The sequence below is a fragment of the Nothobranchius furzeri genome, chromosome 4 (genome assembly GCF_043380555.1).
Source record: "Nothobranchius furzeri strain GRZ-AD chromosome 4, NfurGRZ-RIMD1, whole genome shotgun sequence".
Classification (NCBI taxonomy): domain Eukaryota; kingdom Metazoa; phylum Chordata; class Actinopteri; order Cyprinodontiformes; family Nothobranchiidae; genus Nothobranchius; species Nothobranchius furzeri.
In genome coordinates, this window is record NC_091744.1 from 50,492,353 (window position 1) to 50,514,111 (window position 21,759).

The 21,759-nt window shown below is 41.5% G+C and overlaps 2 protein-coding genes across 6 annotated transcripts in view; one reads left to right on the top strand and one right to left on the bottom strand.

The window, feature by feature from the left end:
- Positions 1-17,286, bottom strand: part of tmtc3 (transmembrane O-mannosyltransferase targeting cadherins 3) — a 79,652-nt gene extending 62,366 nt beyond the window's left edge. Inside the window, exons 1-3 of the mRNA XM_015963806.3 lie at positions 17,142-17,286; positions 16,313-16,526; positions 15,727-15,945 (exon numbers count right to left, since the gene is read on the bottom strand). Of these exons, the coding sequence (XP_015819292.1) occupies positions 15,727-15,945; positions 16,313-16,501 (408 nt within the window). The 5' untranslated portion in view covers positions 16,502-16,526; positions 17,142-17,286. The remainder of the gene's footprint in view (positions 1-15,726; positions 15,946-16,312; positions 16,527-17,141) is intronic.
- A 248-nt stretch (positions 17,287-17,534) lies between these two features.
- cep290 (centrosomal protein 290) overlaps positions 17,535-21,759 on the top strand; it is a 98,443-nt gene continuing 94,218 nt past the window's right edge. For all 5 annotated transcript variants that reach the window (XR_011520306.1, XM_070550240.1, XM_070550242.1 and 2 more), the window contains exons 1-4: positions 17,535-17,850; positions 20,838-20,915; positions 21,091-21,160; positions 21,243-21,289. Coding sequence is in view for 4 of the 5 variants with exons in the window: in XM_070550240.1 (XP_070406341.1) it covers positions 17,743-17,850; positions 20,838-20,915; positions 21,091-21,160; positions 21,243-21,289 (303 nt within the window). In the remaining variant the exon portion in view is untranslated. The remainder of the gene's footprint in view (positions 17,851-20,837; positions 20,916-21,090; positions 21,161-21,242; positions 21,290-21,759) is intronic.

Below are 21,759 nucleotides of genomic sequence, written 5' to 3' on the forward strand. Positions count from 1 at the left end.
GAACATGGTAAAACAAGCTGAAATGCAGTTACTTAAAGCACTGGACTACCAAGAACAATACAACAACAGACTGGCGTAAAGCCTAATTTATACTTCTCCATCTACATCAGTGCAGACACACACAATTATTGCATTATACAATACATACAATTGCCATTATGTGTCTGCGCCAGAGCTCTCAAGCTAGCTTACAGAGGGTGACAGAGACATGCCCAATTTGTTAACCATCTGTGGAAAATAACAGAGGCCGCAAGCTTGTGATTGATCAAGATGCTGCTTCCTGTAAATTTGTCAACAACACTGTTAAAACATAGAAAGATATTTAGCAGCAGACCCAGAACAGATTGAAGAATGCATCGCAGAAAAAGTAAAAAATAATGAATGTTAATTCACCCGTGACTGAAGGAGAACAAAAAAGAAAACAGAACTAACAATTTAATCGTGGATGGAAATGATGGGAAATGTGGGTTTAGAGCATGGTTTAGAGGTGGCGACTGCATGAAAAGGTGGAGGAGTATGAAGGACAAATTTGTCCACGTTATAATGTCTCTGAAATATATAAAAACATAAGTAAATACACTATTGTGGACCGGATACAAGAGTGTAATGATGGATAAACACATAAGTAAATACACTATTGTGGACCGGATACAAGAGTGTAATGATGGATAAACACATAAGTAAATACACTATTGTGGACCGGATACAGGAGTGTAATGATGGCATGATACCACACATAAGAAGCCTAGTGTAACTAAAGTCTTGTCTTGCATAGTTTGGTCTAGGAATGCTCCATTGGAAGCTCCACAGCCCCTAGCAGCATTCTGGCTTGTCGTTCACAGCTCTCTATAAGGGTTTCAAACAGGGGTGGGCGATATGGAAAAAAAAAAATCATATCATGATGTTGTTTTTTAAAAATCACGATCACGATTTTTTCTATTTTGACAATTCAGATGTTTGTAAGTTCTTTACCAGTAAAATGCACACATTTTAAATCATAACCTTTCAAAGAAAATATAGGATAAAATATTTCAGAATCCTAAATAAACAATCTTCAAATTCCATTATCTATTTATCTCTTCCACTGTCTCTCTCTTTCTCTGTCTCTCTCTCTATTTCTCCATCTCTCTACCTACAGTTGAGAGCTACAGATCAACACATTCTCACACCCAAAGCGTCAAAATATGACGAATTGGGATGCCCCAGTGCATCAGGAGAGGATGCACTGTCCCAGAGCGTCGGTATCCAACGCCCGCGGTGAGACGGACATTTGACCGACTTGTGAACTACTTAACCTTCCCCTCACCCCCATTCTAACCTTAACTCAGCTGAGTTACTGAGTTAAGGTTAGGATTAGGGTGAGGGGAAGGTTAAATCGAGGAATAATGTCCGTGTCACCGTGGGCGTCAAACACGGATGCCAGCGTTGACACGTGTCCCTGCGCGTCCTCTCCTGACGTGCTGGGGCATCCCAATTTGTCAAATTTTGACGCTTTGAGTATGAGAATGTGTTGGCTAGACATACATGTCTCAAATGTCGCACAGGCATTTTCATTTAATTATATGTTTAAAATTAATGTAAAATAATTTAAATTATATCTAGATGTGGCTCATATCCTATCATCCAAAATCATTAATATTAGATTATTAATAAAAATATTAATTATTTCTTCTCCAGAGAAAAAAAAATCCATCATATTTAGCTAAATTCATCCTCATGTCAAGCATCCTCTTAGGCTGGCCTACCAGACTCATCCCCTGATTCACTCTGCACACAGAGAGTCTAGTAACTCACAGGCAGAGAGGCACTTGAGGGGCGGGACAAGGCATCTCAAAAATAACCAATCAGAAAAAAGACGGATATGCCAACTGTAACGTGTGACGCAGTAGTTTTTTAGCTGTAGTTAAAAAAGGCATCTGGCAACGGAGCAAACATCTTCTTTTTTTTTAGAAGAAATGCTTTTAGCGCTTCTACTTGTTGTTTTAAAGACATTCAAGTCATTTAGAACAAATCTGCCATTTTCTACAGTGCCATCCTCGCTGTGCCGAGCAGACGGTTTAACAACCCACAACAGTGCCCTCTATTGGCTGGTAGATGTAAACATAAACCCAGTTTCATGCCCATCAAAATAAATATTTGATTATTTTTTATTAAAATTTACTTTAAAAGGAAATACAGTACCTTCATTCTGCACACCTCTAAACACCCCGTGAAGGTATTATTTAAATATATACAGCGTTTTTTAAACTGCTGAATATTCAACCTTTAAAAGTTTAGATGTATTTGCATGAATTAAATACTATATTACTGACATGAAAGTTTCTGTAAATAGCCCATTTAGAAACACCCTTAAAATGCTGACGTGTCAAATACTCATTTTTCCCTGCTGCACAAATGGACCAACTGAGGATTGTGGCACTGAAGTTTGTTTAACTTGAAGACTAAAGGACTCGGAACCAGAGGTTATTTATCCTTACAGAAATAAACTCATCAAATAAAATGTTGTTTGTGTTAACTCACTGTAAATGTATCAGCCATGTGTATTCGGGGAGCTTCTCGTTCCATCGCAAGATTCGTTTCTTGTTCTATTGCGAGGTGCTGCGAGAAGCGGGAGTGTGAAAAAGGGAGGATGGAAGAATGGAAAAAATGGCAACACTGAAAAATAAACGTGTGGTCTTAGCAGAGGATGGTTACCAACTATAGAACGCCGCCTAAACTCGACAAAACCAGGCCGTACGAATGCTGGAAAAATGAAGTTAGTATGTGGAGACTTGTTACGGATCTGGAAAAGAAGAAACAAGCGCTGGCGGTGGCGCTGGGGCTCGAAGGATGAGCCAGAGAGACTGCTTTAGAGATATCCGCGGAGGATCTTAACAAAGATGACGGTATGGAAACCTTGCTTACAAAATTGGACACCGTTTTCTTGAGAGAAGAAAAAGATCGAGCTTATGAAGCATATTCTCACTTTGACTCGATATCTAGAGACAATGCAATGTCAGTGGCGGACTACATTATAGAGTTTGAACAAAGATAAAACCGTATAAAAAAGTATGATATAACTCTACATGACACTGTACTAGCGTTCAAGCTCCTGGACACAGCCTGTCTCGAGGAGAAGAACAGACAGCTAGCACATACGGCGTGCACGGATCTGACATTTTCATCAATGAAATCAGCACTGAAGCGGATTTTTGGAGGAAAATCCATCGGGACAAGCATCGGCTGAAATATGCAAATTGCAGTTTTTTTACACGGAAAAAGGTCAACCAGCAAGTACAGACGGAGTAATGGCCCACCACAGAATGGAACACCACAGCCACAACAAGGTACAAATCCTCTAGATAGATACGGGAAGCGCACTAAATGCGCTATCTGCCAAAGTACGTACCATTGGGCTAAAGACTGTCCTCATTGGAAAAATGATGTCAAATTGACAGAAGACAAAGGCGTAGAAGAATGCAACATTACGTTGTTCACTAAAGAGGCTATAGCAGACGGTGAGATTTTTCTAACCGAAGCACGGGGATCAGCCATCATTGATACTGCATGCACTATAACTGATTGTGGCGAGAAGTGGCTGGAAAGTTATGTAAATGATCTCAGTGAAAACCAGATTCACAAGCTACTAAACGCAGAATCTCCAAGCTGCAAGTCCTTCAGATTTGGAGATGGCCAAGCGGTGTTCTCCAAGAAAAAAAATTAAGATTCTGGACTTGCAGACGCTTCTCTCTACTGGTATAACAAAGTCAAGGAAATCCTGTTAAACACTGGTGGTAAATATCACAAGTTGATCCTGAAGTGTTCTACTGGCAGAAGGAGCAGGCTGAAATAACGGGTGTACCGGCATGTCATGTTGATGATTTTTTTTTGAGCAGGATCAGAACAGTCTGAGAGTAATGTTATTCCTGTACTCAAGTCTACTTTCCATGTGGGACGTGAAGAACATGAGAGCTTCCCACATGTAGGCATGGACATTTCTACTGTGAGAAACATTATACAGGTGCATCAGCACAGCTACGTTGACAACTTACAACCTGTTCAGTTACAAGCAGTACGTGCCACCCAGAGAAACGGCCCACTAAATGAGACAGAGAGAACAGCTCAGATCCAAAATAGGACAGGTTTTATGGGTTGCTAAACAAACAGGACCAGATGTTATGTTTGATATTGGTAGCCTGGCATTCAACATAAAAAATGCTACTGTTCAGTCCAGACATGAGGTGAACAAAGTGATTCGGGAACTCAAGTCAGAGAAGGTCACACTGAAGTTTCAACACATCAGTAGTGATGATTTGTGCTTGGTTGTCTTCAGTGATGCATTGTTGGGCAACCTACCACATGGAGGCACACAGGGAGAGGTTTTCATTGCTTTAATGGGGAAAACTGGAGGATTCTCTCCTCTGTTTTGGCAGTCTAAGAACATCAGACGTGTTGTAAGAAGTACAGTAGCAGGAGAAACTCTTGCCATATCAGATGGTATTGATAATGCCATGTTTTTAACCACACTCATTCTGAACTTACTGCCGGTAAAGCTGACCTGAACATGTTGCCCATTATGTGTCGCTGATAACCGCTCACTGTTTGCTGCTCTCAAATCTACAAAACAAGTCACAGAAAAGAGACTCAGACTAGAAATGAGTGATATTAAAGAACTCATACAGTCCAACAAAAATAGAGAGGTGCGTTGGGCAGATGCAAAGTCACAACTTGCTGACTGTTTAACAAAAAAGGGTGCATCTTCTCTTGCACTCCTAAGAGCACTAGATGAGGGTGTGTGGTGGCAATAAAACAAAAACAAGAGCTTGCACTATGTACGCATATTCACATGTAAAATATTCCTGTTTTGATGTTACAGTTTGTATGAGTATGTTTAAGCAAAATGTTTTAAACATTTAAAAAATATATTTTTTTGTGTAAGAGTGAAATTGTTAACTCACTGTAAATGTATATATTCAGGTAGTTTCTCATTTCTTGTTCTATCGCGAGGCGCTGCGAGAAGCGGGAGTGTGAAAGGAGGAGGACGGAAGAATGGAAAAAAATGGCAGCACTGAAAATAAACGTGTGGTTTATTACACTTTACAGTTTGTTTATTTCTGCCTGATGAATAGCAATCTAACAGGCCTGGTGGAATTTAATACAGCCCTCCAGACTCCCAGGTGTCATAACATCCAATTAAAATAAATCCTGTGTGAGGGCGACTCACTGACAGAAGTGTAGGGACACATTGCTCAAAAGAATACTTAACACAGAAAACACTGCATCACTGATGGTGCTGACAACACTGCCTGTGACTGATCCCAGCTGTGAAAACAAGCCTGTTCAGGTAAATCATCTCAACAGATACAGAGAACATCTTAGATCTCTTCTAAAGTGCCTCGCTGACACAGACTTGTCATTTTTGTAAATGATGACTGCCCTCGTGTGGAAGAATCCACATTCTTACTCCTATTCAGAGCAATACATCATAGACAACCCTAAACAGGGTCCCACACATGGCAGTTCTTATCACACACACACACACACACACACACACACACACACACACACACACACACACACACACACACACACACACACACACACACACACACACACACACACACACACACACACACACAACACACACACACACACACACACACACACACACACACACACACACACACACACACACACGCACACACACACACACACCCCCGCACGCACGCACACACACACAGGCTTATTTGGTGAGTGTTTAGTAAAAAAAACAAGCTGCTCTAAACTCCTAAAATCAGCTTCTCAGTCTACAAAAGTTCATTTCTCTAAATAGTTGCCAAGTTAGACAGAATTAGCTCAATTTGTCTGAACCACTCAGACCATTCCACCACCCGGACATTTCCAAAGCCTTAAAAAGCTGATGAGGAGTAGTTAAACAATTTGTAATTGAAAATACTCAAAAACATCCAAAAAGTAAGAACCAGAAAACACTGAAATACTTTGTACACATTTAGGGTGAAGGGAGCTTCAGTGCTTGGACCATTACGGCAAAACAAATGATCTGTTCAGAAGGAGATTCCAGAAGGCGATTACAGAGGGGGCATTTGCTGGACTAACTCTAAGGGCTCATTTGTGAGGCAAGTTGTTTCCATTCAAGAACGCTGAGAGCCTCTGCATAGACTAGAGCGCGGGAGGAGGAGAAAGATGTGTAACAGTAGTGCTCCACCCCGCCGAGCAGAATGTTTTCTTTGTTTTTCGACTTGTCAGAATCCGTTGGTGCTTCTGTTCAGCTGTATGAATAGGATTAATTCAACATTCTGATAGAGAAATAATCTTTATGGACAAAAAGATGATATCAAGTTCAAGTTATCAACAACAACTAAAAGATGTTAAGTTACCGTTCTCAGTGGTCTAGTGGTAGAGTGTCTGCCCAGGACAGGGAGGTCAGGATTTGAATCCCGGTTGGGTCATACCAAAGATTTTTAAAAAGTGCCTCCCTGCTTGACTCTCAGGTTTAAAGGGTTGGATTGGAGGGTTTAACCACAAAATAGTTCCTGATTGCAGCTCACCACTCTCCACAGGAATGGGTCAAATGCGAAGATGTCATTTCACCAGTGTGTGACGATGACTATGGGACTTAAACTGATGAACTAATCAATGACAATAATATATTAAATATACATCCATCAATTAAAAAACTATACCACTTCATACTCAGTAGGGTTGTGGGAAGCTGGTGTCCACCTCCAGTGTTTGTCAGGTGAAAGGCAGGGGACACCCTGGACATCACTCGGGGACAATTGCAAGTCTCCAATTAACCAAACATGCAGGTTTTTGGTTTGTGGGAGGAAACCTAAGTACCTGGAGAAACCCTAATCTTGGTAGTAGAGAACATGCCAGCGCCACACAGAAAGCAACTGGCCAATCTCAGTGGTGTACTTCTGTCATCCTAATAACTCAAGTCACATGTTTCATTAAAGAACTAGTTCACTCATACATTTATATTCATATGCCTTGTGAGTTGATCCCTGAGGGGAAAAATCTCTGGCACTCCTGTTTCAGGGACTAGAATAGCCAGATGAGAGGTGAATTCAGTGGCTGGATATGGAGTCTTATTTCCTGACAGGGATGTCCCATTCCAATATCAGAACTAATTTCATGTCGGTCCAAAAGCAGTGTATGGGATTAGGGCTGCAACAAACGATTATTTGGATAATCGATGAATCGGATGGGGTCTCGACACGATTAATCGATTAATCGGATTACATGGGGAAATTTTTAAAAACTGCTAGGGAAACGTTATTTCTCTCCTTCCTTCACTTTATTTAACACAACATTATTAGAAAACAGTTCAATAGCAGAAAAACAACATGCCATCACCTAAATTGTCTTATAAGGTGTATAGACAGAGACCCTAAGCTACATCTATCTGTGACCTAAAATGCTTGGTCCAATTAAACAGCTTAAAGGCAATTCTCATCTGTTTTGTTTGATCTCATCTGTAGACATTTATTATAACTGGGGATGTCAAACAACTAATTTTTAAATGTAATTAAACATAGGCTGTGAATTAATCAAAATTGATCACTATTTCCAAAAATGACTGAAAAAATAAGTTGTCACACTCCATGGAAACTTTCAGAGAATCCACAAATAGTGGCTTTCAAATGGTTTTGTTACTTTCTGCAAGTTTATAAAAGCAGCAGATGAGACAGCATGTCTGATAATTTAGTTTTTCATCTGATAATATTAGAACATGTCAGTAATGCCTGAGGGGCTTTTATAAACACTGTATAACTAACACTATAGGAGAGGGTATGAATTACACAGAGGCTTCTGGGGAGCCCAGTTATGGGGGGATTTTGCCTTGGCCCCCAAAAGGTCTTGAAACGGCCCTGGGTGTTGAATGTGACCTGAATAGTATCAAATTTATAAATACTACATGTGTGTAACTTATTGTTTTATACAGGTAAAAACATGTAGTGGAGATAAATTTATCTACATTTTACTTTTCAACACTTTGTTTTGTTTTGTTGTTTTTATTGAACTATTTTCCTGTCCTGTCTGTCTCTCATCTTCCTGCATCTCCTCTTAATTCTCCAGAAAATCTGTTGCCTGGATTCTTACTTTTTCACCTCATCAGTTACTTCTGAGCAGATCAAAGGGATCTCCTGACCGCAAAGTGCAGAGCGCGTTTTCGATGCTGCGTGAGGTGAAATCACCGCAGCACAGGTGATGAGCTCCGCAGTAGCAGAGCGCTGCAGGCACAAATAAGACAGAAAATAGAGAACATGTGCAGACATGAACGATCGTGTGCTAATTATAGTCTTTTGGTTGCGCCACTTTGAGAATGGACCGTGCGCTGGACGCAGCTGCCTGGATCGCTGCGCAACAATGCGCTGTGCCGCTCTCTGCTCAAAAGAGTCCAAAAATGATATAATATAGAAAACTTTTTTCCGGCTCCCTGGATGTGTAGGATATACAGCTCCCCCATAATTCGATCCCTGCTCCTGGATGAAAAGCCGGACATTTTCATCAATACAAGAACCCACAGTCCGGACGCGCCGGACAGAGAGTGAAAAGTGGACACGTCCGGGGAAAACGGAACGTACGGTCACCATAGTCCTCATAAAGCGGGAAATTATAGATACAGTATTTTGCTCGTGCCCTGGGCCCTTTAGAGTTCGTGGGCCCTGGGCAATTGCCCAGTTAATCCGGCCTTGGGCGGAACCGGTTCGCAGCAGCGCGAGTCCCCCCGCTCATCTAATAAGCGACGCGCTCATGACTTTAGACTCTTTTTTTTACGAGCTTAGGGCATGTCTAGCCTGTGTAATAATCCGGGACTTGGATGAATCACTTTTGAAAAGTTTTTAATTTACCCGGACACAGAGTTCTCTCCTTCCTCGCTGATGATCCCGACATGCTTGCGTTTAAGACGCTGCATCATCCCGTGCCATGCTAAGTCTGACCTAAACGTTGCAGGTAACGCATGTCTTTGCCTGATTTAACTGAAAATGCTCCCAAACTTAAAAAGCTTTTACTTTTTTGACTCTCGCTGCTTCTGCCATGTTCCTCTTCCAAACAACTGCCGGCTCTCCCTCGCGCTGATCTGTCTGCGCGCAATGGCGGGCGGGAAGGGGGGGCGCTTTTGGAAGAGTTGTGCGACACAACGAATCGATGACGCAATTCGTTGCCAACGCTTTTAGTAATCGATTTTCATCGAATTTATCGATTCGTTGTTGCAGCCCTATATGGGATTATATCGCACTGCATCATCGGGGGCAGCAGTAGCTCAACAGGTGGAGCGGGTTGTCCAGTAATCGGATGGTTGCAGGTTCGATCCCGGCTCCAGACAGACAATTCTGTTAAGTCCTTGGGCAAGACACTTAACCCACCTTGCCTGCTGGTGGTGGTCAGAGGGACCGGTGGCGCCTGTGCTCGGCAGCCTCGCCTCTGTCAGTGCGCCCCAGGGCAGCTGTGGCTATATCGTAGCTCATCCCCATCAGTGTGTGAATGTGTGTGTGAATGGATGAATGATACACTGTAGTGTAAAGCGCTTTGGAGTCCTTACTCTGAGAGGCGCTATACAAGTGCGAGTCATTTGTCATTTATCATCTCCAATATCAGCAGTCCATTAAAGTTCACATTTTTGCAACCAGTGGTTAAAAAATATCATCATTTTTTTCATAATTACTGTTATTGGCTCTTGTTCTTCGATTGAGTAATATCACTGATCAAGCCTTTCAGACATTCCACACTACGAACTACACTGCTCACAAGAATTAAAGGAACACTTTTTTTTATTGGGCCTGGCATGAAATCAATTAAACCTGTGTGATAATTTCCTGGTTGATTAAGCAGCTGAGGGCATTGATGATCACTTTCAGCTGTATTGGTGTTCATGGACTTAATGACAGGTGCACTAAAGTGGCAACAATTACAAAACCCTCAAAACAGGATAGGGCTGGGCAATATGGCAAAAATAGAATATCACGATTTTTCCAATACTTTATCACGATTTCGATTTTATCACGATTTTTTATCCATGAATAGCATAACTTCAATTGCGTATTAAAGAAGAGAAACATTGAATAAACAAACATTTATTCATATTAGGGATAATCAACACAGTGCTACCACACTTATATTTTAAACTCACACCAGAGATGATAAAAGCCCTGAGAGAAACAATTACAAAAATCAGTTTTTCTCGTTTTTCAAGTAACTTAACATAAATTAAAATCGTAAACATATTTAAAGTGCAAACATGTCAATTGCAAACGTATTGTGCAAACATTAACTTGTTCAAAATACTATGTAGCTCCCAGTTGCTCATGTAGTGGAGAGTTAAGCTCAAATATGGCTCTGATGTGCAGCTGGACCAGAGATCGCTTGAGGTAGCAAATAACTGCGCATTCTGAATATTTTCTGCAAAATAACTGCGCATTCTGAATATTTTCTGCAACTCTCACTTTGCATTCAGCGTACATGCGTGGAATGGCTGTGTTCAAAAAATACTTGCGGCTGGAAAACTCGTAACGCGGACCCAATGTTTTTATCATTTTCTTAAATACCACTCCTACTGTTCGCACGGGACACAAATCTTTAACCAAGTGGTACGTCACTGCATCTGTCACGCTGTTCCATCGTCTGCTGTCTCTGTCGTAGGGAGTGAGTGTTGTGTGTGTTTCTGTTAGCGTTTGCTGCCTGGAAGAAGCACTAGCCGCTGCCGCTGTAGCCGCAGGCTTTTTAGCTTTAGCTGCCAGCTAGCTCTCATTGTATTGTTTGGGATGGCTTCTTTTCAAGTGAATAAATAAGTTTGTGGTGTTGCCATCACTTGCCTTGACGCTCTCCTTGTAAATGACGTTTCGCTGCTCTTTGTCATCTGGTGAAAAACCAAACCAGTTCCATATAATGGACGAGGCGTTCCTCTTCAGAACGAAAACTTCGTTGTCGCTCTCAGCCGCAGCCGAAGCCATGTTTGTTCAAACACAGGTGAAAACAAGCGGGGCACTAATATGACATTACTATGACTCACTCTGATTGGTTAAGGGTCAAACAAAGGCGTGTTTAGGGACGGGTACCTTTGACATTTGAATCGATCCGGTACTAATTCCCGGTACCTAGGAATCGATACCGGTACTTAACGGTACCAATTTTTGATACTTTAGAGTGTTTATTATTTTAATTCTCTTTTATAATTAAATATATATTTTTCTCAATATATAACAATATTTGATATATATCACGATAAATAACATACAACTGTTTGTATTTTAACATCGTCCTTGTAGTTTTATAAGCTGATAATTAAACTGAAGAAAACATCTTTACTGTGAACTATATTTACTGTGTATCTTCATTCCTTTTGCCGTCCTTTTTCATTTGATTTTTCCTACTGGGAAGATAGAATTTCCGAGGAGAAAGCGAACGCACCATCAGATGATAACAAAGGTGGCAATGGAAGCTAACATATCAAGCTAACGTTATCTTTAGCAGTTTATTTAACTGCTGGAGCAGATTAAAACGATGATGCCTCACACTTAGATCGTTGTCACTGGTTTCATCTTCACCCAATCACCTGTCGCATTTGGTAAAGTGAAGCCAAACTTTAGAGCGCGTTCATGTTCTTCTAGTCGGAAATTCGGAGTTCCGAGGAGAAAGCAAACACACCATTAGCGAAACGGAAGCTAACATATCAAGGTAACGTTATCTTAAACATTATATTTACCTACTGGAGCAGATTAAGATGAGGATGTCTCACTTAGATCGTTGTCTGTCGCTGGATCATCACCCAGTTACCCATCACATTTAGTTAAGTATGAAGTGGACCGAAGCGTTAGCGTGCATTCTTTCTACCATGCTGCTCTGTTTACAACTCGCTCGCAGGGATCAGGGACCGACGACATAACGCTCTTGCACATGCGCAGCTGTCTTGGCAAGTTCTCGTTATGAAGCACGGGTACCGAAACGAGGCACCGTTTGAAATGATGTGAATCGGTGCTCGGTCGGTACTATGGAATTCGGTCGGTACCATTCGCCTGAGGTAAGTTCCCTTTTCATTCAGAGGCAGAATTTCAACAGCAGAGCTGTGAATCGTGATAAAAAGGTCTCTCAAAAATGACAGACCGTCAGATGTATAGATCGTAAAACGGTCTAAAATCGTCATATCGCCCAGCCCTAAAACATGACTGGTTTAACATGTAGAGGTCTTTTCAAGTTTCTCCCTGTTGATCTTTGTCGGCTGGTTTTCCACTCGTGCTAGTTTTGGCTCTCTACTGGCAGTATGAGGAGATTCCTTAACCCTACAGAAGTGCACAGGTTGTCCAACTTCTCCAGGATGGCACATCCACACATGCTGCAGCAAGAAGGTTTAACGTGTCTCCCAGCACAATCTCCAGGACATGGAGGAGATTTCAGGAGGCTGGTGGTTATTCTCGGAGAGCTGGACAGGGCCGTAGAAGGTTCACAACCCATCAGCAGGACCGATACCTGCTCCTTTGTGCAAGGCGGAACAGGCTGAGCACTGCTCGTGCCCTACAGAATAACCTCCAGAGGGCCACTGGGGTGAAAGTCTCTACCCAAACAATCAGGAACAGACTTCATGAAGATGGCCTGAGGGCCCGACGTCCTGTAGTGGGCCCTGTGTCACTGCCCAGCACCGTAGAGCTCAACTGGCATTTGTTCAAGAACACCAGAATTGGCAAGTCCGCCACTGGTGCCCTGTACTTTTTACAGACGAGAGCAGATTCACCCTGAGCACCTGTGATAGACGTGAAAGAGTCTGGAGAAGACAAGGAGAACGCTATGCTGCCTGCAACGATGGTCTGGGGAGGTATATCCATGGAGGGACGCACAGACTACTGCCTAGAAATGGTGCTCTGACTGCCATTAGGTATGGAGATGAAGTCCTTGAACCCTTCGTCAGACCCTACGCTGATGCTGTAGGTCCTGGTTATCTCCTAATGCACGACAATGCCCGGCCTCATGTGGCAAGAGTATGCAGGCGGTACCTGCAGGATGAAGGAACTGAAACAATTGAATGGCCTTCACGATCCCCTGACTTAAACCCAACAGAACATCTGTGGGACATTATGTTTCGGTCCATTAGGCGGCACCAGGTTACAAGAGCTCAGGGATGCCCTCACACAGATCTGGGAGGAAATGCCACAAGACACCATCCGTTGTCTCATTAGCAGCATGACCCGGCGTTGTCAAGCATGCACACAAGCTCATGGGGCCACACAAGATACTGAAAAGCAATTTGAGTTGCAGAAATTAAGTTTTTGAAATAATGGACTAGCCTGCCACATCTTCATTTCACTCCGATTTTAGGGTGTCTACACAACTGAGCCCTCTGTAGGCTGATAACTTTTATTTCCATTAACAGACTTGGCATCCTTTTGTTCCTAAGACATTGCCCTGTCCTTATTTGTATAGATATCCAACTTCATGTTGAGATCTGATGTATCTAAAGTGTTCCTTTAATTTTTGTGAGCTGTGTAGGTAAAAGTATGTATGATTTGTTACTGATATCGTATCGGTACTGGTCAATACTGAAGGCTGCAATATCAGTATCATATCGGAAGTCAAAAGGTTGTATCGGGAAATCCCTTTCTCCTGAAATTCTGACATCTCGCCTCCGATTTACTAACAGAAATGTGACTTTACCACAGACATCATGTATGTAGACTCAGCTTGGACCGTCACTGCCTATACGTAGCCGAAGTAACACCCATCTACTTCTGGACCATGAGTCCTCAGAAATACGAACAGTGGCAAAAGTTATTTTAGGTTATGTGTGAAACTACATGTAGAACTACAAATGTGTCTCACTATAGAGACATAATTGAAGCAGACACAGAAGAGCAGAGGAAAAATGGCTGTAAGTGTATCTAAAAAAATTCAGCCGGAGGTGTTTTAAAACACTTTGTAAATGCCTCTGTTGTGACTGAAGCCAATCAAAGAGCTGTGTATGACTGCTGTGACATTAATGCAGGGTTTCCTGGCTCAATCTGAGGCAGAGGTGATACCATCCTGACCATGCGCCAGCACATGTATACTCTGTGCATTCAACTGCCTCACCTTTTTAAAGGCAAAATATTATAAAAGGCTCAATAATAAGCATTAGATTGGTGTTTAGTTCCTTTTTCCCATCTGATATTTGTAGTTAAAATATTTTTAAATATTTCACCTACATTCCAGTAACATTTAAGGTTTGTATTAATAACACTCATCTTAGTCAAAATAACACATAAATATATCCAGTAAAATATAATGCATTTCATTAACATGCATTTGTATTGGAAATGCTAATAACATTTAATTTCTGATGCTAACAATGTAACGGTGGCATGTCTATTATGTACAGGTTAGGGTTGGGGGTCATTTTGCCTTGGCCCCCAAAATGTCTTGAAACGGCCCTGGGTGTGTGACTGAGTTTTGAAGGTGATCTGAATTGTATCAGATGTATGAATATTACATGTGTGTAACTTATTGTTTTATACAGGTAAAAACGTGTAGTGGAGATAAATCTACCTGCATTTTACTTTCGAGCTTTGTTTTCTTGTTTTTATGCAACTATTTTACTGTCCCGTCTGTCTCTCATCTTCCTGCATCTCCTCTAAAGTCTCCAGAAAAACTGCTGCCGGGATTCTTTCACCTCATCACTTACTTTTGAGCAGATCAAAGGGATCTCCTGACCGCAAAGCGGAGTGCTCGTTTTCGATGCTGCGTCAGTGAGGTGAAATCAGCGCAGCACACGATGAGCGGCGCGTCAGGAACGATTAAAAGACAGAATATCAGAGGATATAAACAGATATGAACAATCATGTGTTAATAATAATGTTTTGTTGCGCCACTTTGAGAATGTATTGTACGCCGGACGCAGCGAGCGCGCCAACGATCAGCGCTCTGCGTCCTCTCCGCTCAGCAGAATTTCGCTACGCTGAGAGTTCATAAATAATGTAATATAGGCAGAAACTGGATCTTTCCCTGAAAGATATCTAGCCCCCATAGTTCGATCCCTGCTCCTGGATGAAAAACTGGACATTTTATTCCATGTAGGAAACCCCACCGGACGCCCCGGGCAGAGAGTGAAAAGTGGACATGTCTGAGGCAAAGAGGTCGTATGGTCACCCTACAATAGCACCAACCATTGATACGTACCAGCTAGCGAGAAAAGCAATTTTTAATCTTTTTCTGCAGCGGTTTTAGCGCATTCGGTGCACCGCTGCTGATACAGCGCGCCTGTAGTGACGCAACATCCATATAGCTGGGGGCAGAGTGAAATCAGGCTGGGGCGGCACAAAAATAGCTGGAGGTGGCCGCCACGCTACTTTAAACGCAGGAAAAACCCTGCATTAATTGTTCATAACATTTTCACAGGAACACTCCTCAAAACATGTCAACGCTAACTTTAGAAGCAGCCTCATTTAAAACAATACTGGTCTTTGCAAGTAACCAGACAGTTGTGGGAGACAGAGAGAAGAGAAAACATAAAAGCACTTGGGTCAAAACCAACTAAGACAGCCAAACTGAGGACTCAGCTCAACTTGTTCAAATACAGTGTCCCAAGAGCCCCAGATGATGGATGGAATGACAGCTTTCTGCTGAACCTGAATGTTTTTCTTAGACCTCAAAAAGTGGACATTCAAGTCCAAAGCATCCCAATCTATATTCTACAATAACACTTAGTAAATGCAAAATATTAAATAACATTTTGTCACCACTCAATTGCACACTTACAGCCTCGGTGTGGATGGGGTGCACAGCAAACAGCAGCGCTGCCACTAAGCTGGAGGTCTTGTCCAGGAACAACCGGCAAACCCGCAGGAAAAGCACACAGACAACGCCATGTAAAACAATATTTAACAGGTGGTAGGAAGCTGCGCTGAGTTCACTGACGAGGTAGTTCAGTCGGAATGTGAGCACCGTCAGGGGTCTGTAAGATTTATGGCTCCGCTCCTGTAAAGAACACGATTGTGCTGTCAGATGCAGGTCATCCACAGAATAAAAGCTTAGGTGGGAGAAATTCTTCGCATTAAATATACAGTCTTGCTTATTACATACAGTGACAGCCACTTTTAGGAATATTAAATGGCAAATAGGTCAAAGCATGATGTTAAGATCCTCTTAAGCTGGGGTATTCACATTTTAGCACACCTGATTCAATGGTTTCATTATCTCACATTGGTTCAAATGTGTGAGCAGAGAAACAACTAAAACAAGCAGGCAAATTGCCCTTGAGGACCGGAATTAAACACACCTGCTGTAAAACATACAATCTCTGAAGAGAAAAATAAGCCTGTATCCAAATAGGACCATGACTTGCCTCAGCCATGGGGGTGCCCCAAAAGTCATTGAGAAACAGGTTGCGAATGGGGGTGGTGGGCCGGAGGTCCTTGTTGTCGAGGATAGCTGAGACATCATCAAACACAAAGCCACACGAGAGACTGTTCCAGTAACATCCCACCACCAGTCCAGTCAGAAATAAAATCTCCTTCCATGACACGACAGCCATGGCTGGCCAAAGCCCTCATTGATCACTGCAGGGAAGGAGGGGTTGGCAGAAATCAAAATTAATAAGCACAGTTTGATTTAGTTTAAAACGCTTGTATTGTACTTACATTACCAAGCTGATTAAACAGAATTAAACTTTTAAAACTTTGTGTTCCGAGGTTAGAACAGGTCATGAAGCCAATTACATCAAATGTTTTCTGTCTAACTTGAGCCCTGTTATGGCAACAAACTGCAATTTCAACAGTATTTTCTTCTCTGATTGACTGGATTATTTATTCTAGCCTATAATTAAAAGTAAGGTATTTTAATGGCACAGCAAGTAAAGGTATGCATGGAGACTGACCGTTGGCTTTTAAGCTTATCCGGTCAAACCACGACCCGGAGCTGTGACATTTGTCAGTAACAACATCATTAGCAATATAACTCGCTCATTAACATCTACTTTAAAATACAGTATGACGGAAAACGAGGTGGTTCTTGTGTATTCACAGTGACGAGACACCACTAAAAGAGCAGTAAGAGAAACTCAGTTTGACAGCTGAAACTGAACAGCTAGATACTTCATCCGCTAATGCTAACTAGCTCGTTACCCGTCTTTATGTTCTGAAATGTCTAAATATGCGCATTAAGGTCTATCTTACCAAGTGATTACAGGACAGACGGCAGCAACACCAAATCTTATATCAAAATCAAGAAATAGTAGCGTAAATTCGGACAACATAGTTCATCAAACTGTTTTCCATTTGTGCAAACTAGCTTAAACGCTTCTTCGATAGTACTTCCGGGTCAGAGGTGACTGCGCAGGTCAAACTTTAGCTAAACAACAGAGCTGCTAAACCCGTTTTGATGGATGAAACTCACTTTACAGACTCTTCGGAAACGTTATAGTGCGGTATTCCTTTATTATAGGGTCCCGTTTATTGTTTCGTTGTGTTTTCGTTGACGTTTTGTAGCACTTGAAGATTTTTGTGAGTTTTACTTCCTAGCTGTAGCAGTTGTGAAGCGTAACCTAGCAGCCAAAGCCTCACAGAGACCTCAGGAGTTAGGATGAGAGTTTACTGACCTTTTTGCTTCAAAACTTCAGAAACGTTTACACGACGTGTTTAAAGCAGCCTACCAAAATCTACGTTTTATATGAGGTTACAGCGGAGCTGAGTAGAGTTATTTGGTACACCTGACGGCTGCAGTAGCCTTTTAGTCGTTGTCTCGTGAAAACATTGATAACCACAGCAGTTGTCCAAAATGCTGCCAGCCGGCCATGTGTGGAATAAAGTGTCAAGATTTGACCCCTGGAACGTGCATGAATGGAAAAAGGACGAAGTGGACGATGTTGTCCGCACATTTATTTCGGTATTTGTCCACTCTTAAATCATATGAACTCTCCAGATGTGCTCTGTCAGACTAATGCTTTATTTTAAACAATAGAAAACGAGTTAATTCGAAGCGAGTGGAGGAAACAAGCGTTAAACCTCATTATTACTAAAACGGTTGCATGAATTGTCCTACTTGAGCTACTTCTGTTTTTTTGTTGTTGTTGTTGTTGCTGTTTTTAGACTAATCTTTCAGGAACACAATTGTTATTATTAAATATAACCCAAGTACTTTCAGAATACAGATTTCAACTGAATATTTTATTTATTAATAATGAATTCACTGTGAATACATCTGTAAATATTTTTCACATCATTGTATTTAGAGCCAGTGCAATGAGAGAAGAGATGGGGGGAAAACAAGCTCCCATAACAAAACTCATATTTTCACTTTTTATCAAGTCCTTTTTTTGTTAAATATCTATATTTTTAAATACATTTGGGAGTAATTTGAGGTTTAATGCATACATTTTTGTAAAGATCTTTCATTTTAAAAATGAATAGCTGTCATATGTTTAAGAAAAGCCTGTTTAGCAGAATAACTTCATAAAATAGCACAGAATGAAATAAATTCAAGTAAGGGACGAGTAATTGGTTATGATTAACTGGACAGCATTTTGTTTTGTTTGTAAAATACAGAAAATATTATTGCAATTCTTTTCAACAAAATGTACTTTGGGGCAAAAAGTATTTGGCAGCCACTGATTTTACTAGGTGTCCCACTTGTGTGGTGTGGGTGACTTATTTTATCAATCTATTTGTAGTGGTCTCTAGTAGGAATAAATGCCTTGTAAGTCAATATACTAGTAGCCTGGCAAGCTATACTTAATAAATATCTTAGTTTGGCAATGCTCCATTGACTGTTCTTGGTTGTGGGGCAGTTTCTACCATGTCTTTCAAAGGATCTCCGTATGCAACTGGACAACGAACAAAGTGACGTACTCACCGCAACGGATGCCGGTAAATGAGGCGGTCCGCTGGCAAAAATAAATCCTTTTTTCTAATTAAAGGACTTAAATACATCTATCTGCTCCTGATTCTAATGAAGCCCAAGTCCAAATAGTCCAAAATTGATGTAGAAGTTGTTTCAAATGAGCGGTCGCCATTTTGTTCCACTCTGTCGCATCATCCTGCCCACCAGACCGATTGGCCCACAAAGCTGATAGAACGCTAATGCAGGAGATTAGTGTAGGAGACGTTTTTCATGTTCAGCCTGCATGAAAAACTCACAGTGACCGATTCATTAAAAAAATGTTTTTTTTCAGTCAACCACACCTTTAAAAAGATGAAAGAGTACTTTTCATGAAATGTACACCTCAACTGTGAGAGAAAGATAATGTAAAAAAAATCCTGGAAATCACATTGTATGATTTATTTTGTTTATTTGTATAATGGTGCAAAAAATAAGTATTTAGCACCTACAAACAAGCAAGAATCCCTAACAAACCCATTACTTCACCTGTCTTCTATGCTCTTCTGTCCCCCAATTGCTGCATGTGTTAATGGCAGCTGTTTGAACTTGTTAACTGTATAAAAGACCTCTGTTCACACCTTCAAACAGTTAGACACCAACCTCCACCATGGCCAAGACCAGAGTTGTCTAAGGACTCCAGGGACAAGATTGTACACCTGCACAAGAATCTACAATAGGCAAGCAGTTTGGTGAGAAGAGATCCACTTGGAGCAATTATTAGAAAATGGAATACATGCAGGGTCACTGGACATCTCCATTGACTTGGGGCTCCATGCAAGATCTTAATTAGTGGGGTACAAATGATCTTGAGAACAGCTCAAAACTATATGAGGGGAAATGGTCACTGACCTGAAAAGAGCTGGAACACCCTGCAGCGCCCGTAAGGTCTCCCTTCTTATGCCAGCATGTCCAGGCCTGTCAAATAGAATACAATAGACTTTATTGATCCCACAGAGGGAAAATTCACTTGTTGCTGCAGCACCAACACTGAAGAGAATAATTTGAAGATAAATAAGATTTGCTGGAGGCCATCTGGATGATCAAGAGGAGGACTGGGAGAATGTCATGTGACCAGATGAGTGCAAAATAGAATTATTTGGTATAAACACCAATTGCCATGTTTAGAGGGGCCATAATGCTGAGATGCATCCCAATAGTATCACACCCTGTGTGAAGCATGGGGGTGGAAACATCATGTTTTGTGATGCTCTTCAGTTAAGGGGACGGGCGACTGATCTGTATTAATGAAAGGGATAAAAGGACCATCAACAGTGAGATTCTGGGCAAAAAAATTCCTCCATCAGTAAAGGCACTGAAGCTGAAACGTGGCTGGAAATTCCAGCTACTGTGTCCAAACCTGATGAGGACCTACAGGAAACGTGACCTCTGTCATAAGTATAGAGGTGACATTTTGTTATAGACCAAATACTTATTTTCTGCACCATTGCACAAATAATTTCTTTAAAATCCTCCAATCCTGTCTCTCACAGTTGAAGTGGGACTTCTTGTACAATCGGTGGCTGCCAAATACGTTGTTCCCCACTGTAGCTCTTAGATAGTTTTGACTCTATGTCCCCTATTTCACAGGTGAGCAATCATTGTCCTTAAGGGCTGCTTTCCAGCATGTTTAGGTTTTTCCCTGTTTCGACACACCTGATTTTAGTCATCAGGTGATTAACAGGCTTTTGCAGACCTTGAAGAGCTGCTGAGCATATGAATAAATGTTATGGAGCATGGAAACAAATAAAACATGCTGAACAGCAGCCTTCAACAACCGGAGTTTCCCACTTCTGCCATATATCACTGGCAATCTGTGCTCAGCTTCGTTAGGAATTCTGTGTGTGCAGCTTTAATCTTATATACATACACATACATCGTTTAAGTTCCACCTCTTGCTGATCTAGATGGGGTCTTGAACTCCTTCATTGTTTTTATGAGCATAAATGACCCTACCGTTGACAGATGTTCTATTTGAAACGTTGTTTTTTATGCAGACAGAAGAATGGGTGGTGAAGGATAAAACACCAGAGAACATTATTCAAGTCCTGCGAGTGGGTCAGGCGCTGTTGAAGGTCTCAGGTTTTGTTATTTCTGCACTGATTATTTTTGTGCACATCTGTTAACCGACTACCTTACAGGCACAATTTATTTTAAGAAAAAAAAACATTTCATGTATAGTCCACAGCAGTGTCGAGATGATTTACATGTGTCATTGACTTGCGTCTTGTCTTTTTTCCCACCTGCTAGATTAAAGATCAGCAAGTTACCATTGCAGAAGCATTCTTCGAAGAAAATATGGTTAAGCAAGCCAAAGTTGGTCAGTAAACAAGATATGTTTGCCAGACAAATACTCTCTATGCAAAACCCGAGTTGTTGTTTTTAACCCTTCTGTACCCCAGAGGACGATCTGCTGGAAAAGGTGTCCAGGCTGGAGCAGGAGCTCAGGGTGAGTCCCAGCCCAATGTCAGATGGATCTGTTTGCAGTCACAGCAAAGATGAATGTTCAGTCTGTTAAATTTACAGTTCTACATTTCAGTTCATAAATGAAGTAACGTCTTGAGTTCATTTTGCACGGTTTCCCTTATGTGGCACTATTTAAATCAACGAAAGTAAATTGGAGTTGTTGATGGAAGCCTCAGTGGCTGCAAAGCCAGCCCACATCATCAGCCTCCACCACCCTGCTGACAGCTGGTATGTGCAGTTGGTGCCTATGAGCTGTATCTCATTTTTATCAACAGGAATTTAAAGCTAAGGAAAAATCCATGTTGATCTCATCTGTCTAAAAGACATTGTTGCAAAATTATTTTGGCTTTAGGGCGTTGCTGCCGTGATCTTCCCCTCGGCAGCCCTTTAAAACAAGTTGCACTTTTTCAGTGTTTCTAATCGTCGTGTTGAACCTTTCATTAGTCTGAGATG